This window comes from Ursus maritimus, unplaced genomic scaffold (genome assembly GCF_017311325.1).
Source record: "Ursus maritimus isolate PB19 unplaced genomic scaffold, ASM1731132v1 scaffold_36, whole genome shotgun sequence".
Taxonomy (NCBI): Eukaryota; Metazoa; Chordata; class Mammalia; order Carnivora; family Ursidae; genus Ursus; species Ursus maritimus.
In genome coordinates this window covers 2,373,198-2,381,605 of record NW_024426230.1, presented here as the reverse complement: position 1 = coordinate 2,381,605, position 8,408 = coordinate 2,373,198, and the positions used below count along the sequence as shown (strand labels likewise).

At 59.6% G+C, this 8,408-nt stretch overlaps 1 protein-coding gene across 1 annotated transcript; it reads left to right on the top strand.

The window, feature by feature from the left end:
* The first annotated feature begins 546 nt into the window (after nucleotides 1-546).
* RABGGTA (Rab geranylgeranyltransferase subunit alpha) lies at nucleotides 547-6,736 on the top strand. Its single transcript, XM_040620847.1, is given in 18 exon segments — nucleotides 547-770; nucleotides 864-918; nucleotides 1,307-1,338; nucleotides 1,340-1,415; nucleotides 1,784-1,908; nucleotides 2,075-2,262; nucleotides 2,496-2,699; nucleotides 2,972-3,055; nucleotides 3,145-3,227; nucleotides 3,317-3,418; nucleotides 3,529-3,634; nucleotides 3,729-3,780; nucleotides 3,946-4,034; nucleotides 4,178-4,266; nucleotides 4,354-4,470; nucleotides 5,311-5,424; nucleotides 5,684-5,771; nucleotides 6,529-6,736. Coding segments are annotated over 18 exon segments (1,977 nt in total). The 3' UTR covers nucleotides 6,678-6,736.
* Nucleotides 6,737-8,408: the final 1,672 nt, after the last annotated feature.

Sequence of the window (8,408 nt, the reverse complement as noted above, 5' to 3'; positions counted from 1 at the left end):
TTTTACAGCTCATTAGACATCTGGGCTGGAGACACAAGTTCGAGTGTTATCAGCTCACAGGTAGTAATTAAAACCATGAGTATGGATGAAGTCACCCAGAGAAAGTATGGGGCCAGAGAACCTGTGGGTCCAGGACAGAGCTCTGGGGCCGTTCCAACTCCAAGCAGGAGAAGGCTTGGATTTGTGAATGTTCTTCCAGGAATAGTGTGTGATGTGGCAGGAGGTGAGGAAAGGGCCCTGGAGATCACCAACATTTAGGGGAGAAGAAGGTGAACAGATGAGAAGAGAGGGGCAGAAATGCAGGAGAAGCCAGGAAAGGGTGTCAAGCAGAAAGAAGTCAGCCGCATAAAAGCTACAGGGGCCAGTGGAGATAAGGACAGGAAACTCCACCCGTTAGATGTGGCAAGTAGGAGGCGGCCCGTGCGGCCAGAGTGAGGTCAGTGGGATAGTGACTGCGTGAGTCCCCGGCTGCTGAAAAAACTGCAGTTTGAGCAGCTGACTGAAATTGCAGGCCCCACGGCTTTCATGCGCGCTACACCGTCGCTCATGCGCACTCATAGGCACCAGAGGGCAAATTACAGGGACTCGGCCTTTCCAGAGACGACTGGCGCACGCGCCTCGCGAGCCCGCCTACTCCGCCGCCCGCCCTTCTCCAAGCCTGCAGAGGGCGCTGCGCCTTGGAGAGCCGGGCGTGGAGCCGCTCTAGCCTGCGCCCGGGCTCGGTGGCTGGCGCCGCAGTTTAGCGTGCCCCACGCCTCCCCTCAGCGCAGGTGGGTCCGCCCGCGGGGGGCGGGAGTGTCTGGGATCCGTGGGGTGGGTGGGTAGCGGTAGTCTCCAGGCGCTGGGTGGTCCCCATTGCTTAGGTCCCCCGAGTTGGGTCCGGCCCCGGAGGATCGGGCTGTGGGCGAGGCGACAAGGGTACGAGCCCCCATCTAGGTGGGCGCCTGCTCCAGAACAAGCGCCGTTTGTCCCAGGATCCTTTCACACCCCGGGGGTCTCCGCCAAGGCTCGCGTGCGGCTTCCGGGGACGCGCTGGGGGCGGGGCTAGCGGGGGCGGGGCTCCCATGATTGGCACTTCTTTCCCCAGGTTTTTCGAGCTTCCCCTGGACCCCTTCCCCGTCTTGAGCCCTGAGCCGGCGCCATGGTGAGACCTTTGAGTCAAGCCCCTCACCTCCGCATGCCCATGGCCCGCGTGGCCTTGCCTCCGTTGCCCTCTATAAGCCTGGGGCTCCGCAGTGGGGGGTTTCGGTGGGTCTGCCCCTGCAAGGCAGTCTGCACCCTTCCATCCGCCCCCTCATCCCTGTAGCACGGGCGCCTGAAGGTGAAGACATCGGAAGTAGGCGGAGGCCAAAAGGCTAGAGCGGGAGCAGAAGCTGAGGCTATACCAGTCAGCCACCCAGACTGTCTTCCAGAAGGTGGGGCCCTCAGAGATAGCCCCTTCTCCAGGCAGCCCCCTTAGTATATCACAGAGGCCAAGAGCTGGGCCTTAGAGTCAGACAGTCTGGATCCATATCTGGGTTCCATCGCTTACAAGCAGTGTGACCTTAGGCAAGTTACTGAATCTCTTTAAGTTTCAGTTTACTCTTCTGTAAAATGGACCTTACTGCATAAGGTTGTTGTGAATATTAAATGAGAGGATACTTGTTAACCCCTAAAGTGCTCTGCGTGGTACCTGTTGTGTAGCATGTGGTTTACAGAATATTCAGTAGTTCTATTTATGTTATTTAGTCTTGCAGTGGGAGAATAATATGATCTCTGACCTTGCTACTACCTATGTTCTAAGCGCCAGGCTGGTGAGCTGGATGAATCAGTGCTGGAACTGACAAGCCAGATTCTGGGAGCCAACCCCGACTTTGCCACCCTCTGGAACTGTCGACGAGAGGTGCTTCAGCAGCTGGAGGCCCAAAAGTGCGTAGATGGCACTGGCCCTGCCCTGCCTGGGTCCAGGGGTAGAGGAAGATTGGGGTAGCCAGGGGCATAGGCAGAGGGGAACAGTGGGCAGGGTGTAGAAAGTCAGGGGTGAGCTGAGGTTGAGTGTTGGACGGCCCTGAGTCCCATTTCCCTCTGAGTGCAGGTCCCCCGAGGAGTTGGCAGCTCTGGTGAAGACAGAACTGGGCTTCCTGGAGAGCTGCCTGCGGGTGAACCCCAAGTCCTATGGTACCTGGCACCACCGCTGCTGGCTGCTGGGCCGCCTGCCAGAGCCCAACTGGGCCCGGGAGCTGGAGTTATGTGCCCGCTTCCTCGAGGTCGATGAGCGGAACTGTACGTGCCTGCCTGCTGATTGCGCCCCAGACCGTGGTTACTGGGGCCTCAGTAAGGCCCAGGGTTGGGAGGGATGGCCCACTGAGCTGATGGCAAAAAGGGTGATGGAGACAAACACATGCTCTGTGGAGCGCACGGAGGTGTTTCTAAGGGTTTCCGCAGGAACTCCAGGGGTTCTAGCTATAGAGCTCTCCTCGTGCTACTTCTGAGGTGTGCCGTCACTCCTCCCCCAGTTCACTGCTGGGACTACCGGCGCTTTGTGGCCGCCCAGGCAGCTGTGCCCCCTGCAGAGGAGCTAGCCTTCACCGACAGCCTCATCACCCGAAACTTTTCCAACTACTCCTCCTGGCATTACCGCTCCTGTCTCTTGCCCCAGCTGCATCCCCAGCCAGACTCTGGACCACAGGGACGCCTCCCTGAGGATGTGCTCCTCAAAGGTCAGCAGGGCCAGAGGGTGCTGGGGAAGACTCTGCGGTGCTGCCTTTCCAGCCCTGTTTACCTAACCCTGTTCCTGAACCTCCTACTCGGGCTTGTTGAGCACCTTTGTGCCTGGCTTTGGGGGTGCATACGATTCAACCCCTGGCTGCAGGGAACTCAAGTGTCCAGTGCGAAAGATTCAGCCATTGTGCAGGGCCAACAGATGAATGGAGCTGAGGGTGAGGGTGGGACACGGGGGTGGCCAGAGCCCATGCCTCCTTGGCCCCTGCAGAACTGGAGCTGGTGCAGAACGCCTTCTTCACGGACCCCAATGATCAGAGCGCCTGGTTCTATCACCGCTGGCTGCTGGGACGAGGTGAGCCGTGGGGAAAGAGGCTGGGCGTTCAGGGCTTGGAAGCAATGCAAGAGGATTTGAGGAGACCTGAGGTTGTGTTTCGCCCCCAGCTGACCCCCAGGACGCCCTGCGCTGCCTGCATGTGAGCCGGGATGAGGCCTGTCTGACTGTCTCCTTCTCTCGGCCTGTCCTAGTGAGTCCTGCGCCTTTTGCTGGAGAGCATCATGGATGTGGGTCTGGTGCCGTTGGGGCTGACAGGTCTGTCTTTGTCCCCTGGGCCAGGTGGGGTCCGGGACAGAGACCTTGCTGCTCATGGTGGACGAGTCACCCCTGGCTGTGGAGTGGAGGACCCCGGATGGCAGGACCCGGCCCAGCCATGTCTGGGTATCCCAGGATCAGTGGGGCAGAGTGGGGGGCTGGGGCGGGGCAGGGCTGGACTGGGACAGTCAGAGAAGTAGTGAGGCTCAAGCATTTCCTTAACCCAGTGCTCCCAGCTCTGTGACTTGCCCGCTGCCTCCCTCAATGACCAGTTGCCCCAGCATACGTTTCGTGTCATTTGGACAGCAGGCGATGCCCAAAAGGAGTGTGTACTTTTAAAAGGTGACACAGCCTCTACTCTGCCCCTTGCGGCAGCACTTTCTTTCTTCTCCTGCTCTCACGGTGGTCCCCTTCTACCTCCCGTTCTTGTTCTCAGGCCGCCAGGAGGGCTGGTGCCGGGACTCGGCCACGGACGCGCAGCTCTTCAGGTGATGGCAGGGAAGCACACGGACCAGGAGAGGGGTCTGGACTCCGGGCACCAGGCAACTGGGGCGGGGGGCTGGGGGCCTGGGCACATGGTCTCAGACCGGGTACTGGGGACGACCAGCACCCCGAGTAGACATCATCGCCTCCCCCGCCCTATCCATCCTCAGGTGTGAGCTGTCGGTGGAGAAGTCCACAGTGCTGCAGTCTGAACTTGAGTCCTGTAAGGAGCTGCAGGAGCTGGAGCCAGAGAATAAGTGTGAGGCCCCATTCCCTGAGATCCTGCTCTTCTGAGGAGGCCCTTGTCCAGGAGGGCCTCTCGGGGAGAGCAGGAAGGGTCTCAAGAGATGGGAGCAGAGGAGGATCTAGGAGAGACAGTCCTTTTCCTCACCCTCTCCTCAGGGTGCCTGCTCACCATCATCCTGTTGATGCGGGCACTGGACCCCCTGCTGTATGAGAAGGAAACGCTGCAGTATTTCCAGACCCTGAAGGCAAGTCAGGCCTGTGGGAGCGGGGAGGCCCGGTGGGCAGCAGGAAGACAGCTGACGGGCCTTCCTTGCCGTCCCCATCCCCGCCAGGCCGTGGACCCGATGCGGGCAGCGTACCTGGACGACCTGCGCAGCAAGTTCCTGCTGGAGAACAGCGTGCTCAAGATGGAGTACGCCGAGGTGCGCGTGCTGCACCTGGGTCACAAGGTATGGGCTGCCGTGTGCGCCTTCCCCGGGCCCTCCCTTCTTCCTCATGACCTGGCCGGCTTTTGTGTCCACTCCGTGGGCTTGAGCGGAGGCGCTCTGGCCTCACCGTGCCCCTGGCTTTGGCCTCAGTCTCAGGTTGCCTTTGTGGACTTTCTTCCTAACCAAGACTGCATTCATCTTCCTTCAAGCCAACTGCTCTTCCTGGCCTTGCTTTCTGTCACTTGCCCCATCATTCTGGTTACCCACTCGCAAATCCTTGAGTCACCGGGCCTCCTCGTGCCATCCCCTCTCCTGGGCCAGTCACATCTTCATTCTTCCCTCACAGCGAGGCCTCACCCACCCCCCTGATGCTGACGCTTCTGTCCCTGGAGCAGGCCCCGGCACCTAAAGCCTGGGTAGTTTCCAGATGTCTGACAAACTTCCCAGACTCTGTTTTCCCTTTTCGTAGCCTTTCCCAGTCAGCCTTCCCAACACAGCCGTTTCATCACGTCACTGCCGCGCACCTCCACGCCACCACACCGATCCCCCAGGCTCAGCACGCCCGCTCCTGCCGGGGTCTGTGCTTCCCCCAGCGCCACCTCCACCCCCGTGCTGCCCCCGCTCCAGCTCCCTCCGCCCCATGCACCCACCGGCCACCCCACCGCAGCACTCCCTGTCTGTCCCTTTCCTTGGCTCAGAGTGTGGACTGCTCAAGGTTGTAAAGTAAGCTTCTCACCTGCTCTGTCCTGTCCTCGGCCAGGGTCCCCAAGGGCCTGTGTGGGGCACAGAGGGTAAGTGCCTCATGAGCCATGGCTGAGGACCCTCCCCCAAGTCTCGCTGGGTATGTCATCCACCCCTCAGGATCTGACGGTACTGTGCCATCTGGAACAGCTGCTCTTGGTCACTCACCTGGACCTGTCACACAACCGTCTCCGAGCGCTGCCCCCTGCCCTGGCTGCCCTGCGCTGCCTTGAGGTGAAGCACCCCCCCATCACTGTCCCGGGTGGCCCTTCTCCCTTTCCTCCCCCTCAGAAGTCTGCCACCCTACAAAGGGGTGTCCGGATCCTCCCAGCCCCTGCAGATGACCCTTCTCTGCCTCCATCACCTAGCCTGACCTCAGCAGTCTTTCCCTGCACTGTGAGCTGATCACCCCGGGCTCCCTACTTGCTTGCACCAGTCCCAGGCCGACAGCTGCCTGCCCTTCCTTGACTTCCCTGTCCTCCCTGCTCCCCAGGTCCTGCAGGCCAATGATAATGCCATAGAGTCCCTGGACGGTGTCACTAGCCTGCCCCGGCTGCAGGAGCTCTCCCTGTGTAACAACCGTATCCTTCTTTCCGAGTGCCTTTCAGGCAGCAGGTGGGGTGAGGTGCCACAGTGGGGAGGGACACACAGCAAGCGGGGTGAGTGGCAGAGGGGGATGTGGCGTAGGCAAAGGAGAGGGAATAGCCTGGGGCCGTATGGGGCCTCGTTGACTTGCACTGGTGGTTTTGCAGGCGGCAGTGACTTCCTCAAGCCAGAGTTCACAGACCAGCAGCCTGCAGATGTTCTTGGGTACCACATGGTATTTTAAAAATCAGGGAGTTTCGTATTTAAGAACTGTAAAATTCTGATTCTACTTAAAAGTTGGAAGTTAGGGACCCCTGGCTGGCTCAGTCGGTAGAGTGTGTGACTCTTAATCTTGGGGTCCTGAGTTCCAGCCCCATGTTGGGTGTGGAGCCTACCTTTAAAAAAAAAAAAAAAAAAAAGGAAGTTAAAGCAGCCTTTGGCCTGCATTTTCACTCAGCAAGCCTTGGCCATTGCCGAGTCGTGGATGCCTCTGTGGCCAGAGCTAGCTTTCTCCTTGGCCGTAGTCCACCACTCCTGGTACCACATCTGGCCTGCCGCTTGGGCTTCCTGCTTGGCCCCAGGGGCAGGTATTTGCAGTCTGGATTCTTACTCCGTCCAGGGGAGACTGCAAGATGCCTAGCAGCCAGACGGCCAGGCTGCGGTCCCTGTTCCAGAGGGAAAGCAGTGATGGCTACACAGGAGCACATGGGTCTGGGGGAACCGGCCTTGCTTTCCTTGACTCTCCTGCCCAAGGCCTCCGGCAGCCCGCAGTGCTCCAGCCTCTTGCCTCCTGCCCTAGGCTGGTCCTCCTCCACCTGCAGGGCAACCCCCTGTGCCACACAGTGGGCGCCTCTGAGCACCTGGCTGAGTTGTTGCCGTCAGTTGACAGCATCCTCACCTAGGAGATGCTTCCCCACCCTTGCTCTTTAACTTATTGGGACTGAATAAACAATGGAGAGGCCCCCTCGGGCTGCTACGCTGCTGCCACCGCCACCGCCGCCACCATTACTCCTGCCACCTATTCTGGAAAAGAAAGGGAGAGAGTGCGGGCATGTCAGCTTTGCCTCACGCTGTCATCTGCTCAGTTCTGCTCTTCCTTACCGTCGGGGACCAAAGTCTCAGTACTGGGGCGGAAGCAGCAAAACCTGAGTTCACCTTCTGGTTGGGGCTGGGTTTGGGTTCAGGTTCTGGTTGGGGCTGGGTTTGGGTTCAGGTTCTGGTTGGGGCTGGGCTACAAAGCAGCCGTAAGTCTCCAACTAGAAGGACTCATCAAAGTTTCTCCTATGACGCCTACCCCTTCCAGATGCCCTCTGTGTCCTGGCTCCTTCCCCACAGCCAAGAAGGCTGTTGCCCTGAGGAACCAGGGTGTCCGTGCTCCACCCTGTGTAACAACAGCGTCGGTGCTCATCAGCAGCGTTCCGCGGTTGAAGAGCCCTTGACAGTTCTAGATCTCAGCTAGCCCTCACAGGTGCTCAGGGTCAGGTGGTCAGGTCCATTGTACCGGCCAGGAAGCTGCCGTTAGGGTGCACCCAGGTCTGCTGGGCTCTCGCTGGAGCCACAGCTGTCTCTGCACCTCGGTCGGGGATTCCGGACTCGGGTTCTTGCTTCCGTATTGATACAGAGTGATGGGCAGAGCCTGGCCTCAGCTCCGAGGTACTGAGCTGGATGTCTACTCCCGTGGTGACCCCCCACACACACACTCCTCGTTCTGACTTTAAACCCCTGAGGCGCCTGAGCCTCCTGGAGGGAGGAGAGGGGAGCGGCTCAGGGGCTAGGGCGCTGAGTCAAGCCTGGCTAGGTGGGGAAAGGGAAACACAAGGGAGAGAGTGTGACAAGGCATTTCCCTGGCTCCCTGGGAATCTTCTGGGGCCTACAAGTGCTCACACACTTCCGGCTGCTCAGGGCCCTGCCCACCCCCACCCCCGCCCCAAGTGCTTCGTGGCAGCTTTCAACAAAGCCCTTTGACTGACCTGCCTGGAATTTTGATTTTTACTTGTGTGTTCCCGTAGAGTGTTAGAGGTGGGCACAGACCCTCTGCCAGGTCTGGGGCTTGGAACCAGGTAGGCAAAGGTCAGTGTGGGTGGGAGGGCTCCCTGCCCCACTCCCCAAGACCCCTCCCTGCCCGATGCATCACCAAACTCGGCCTTTCCTCAAGTTTGCTTCCTTGTGTCTTCCTGCCAACCCCGTTTTCACTGCCTTCTCCCCAGTGGCCCGTGGGCAGAGGTAGGACAACAACAGGATGAAAGGAAGAGACCCCAAGAAAACCTTTTCCCAAAGAACTTTGAGGAGAGCCTCCCCAAAGATGCCGGAGCTGTACTTTGCCTTAGGGTTCTGTCAGTGGCATCCCTGGTGTTCCTCCAGTGTTAGGGTGGAGTTGGGATCCATGCAGGGCAGGTGCCTGGAGCCGGTTGGTCAGGATTTCTGGGAAGAATTCCAGGCTGGGGAATACTGGACTCCAGCTGACTGGCCACCCGTCAGTGAGAGAAGGGGGTACTCTGCCGTCTAGGGAGAGGGCCTCAGTTCCTGCCTGAGCCTCAGAGCAAGGGCCTAAGCCTTCACCAAGCCCCCAGGCTAGGGAAGAAAACAAGAAGTTGCTCCTGCCCTGATCCTGACCCTCACCGCCCCCCCCCCCC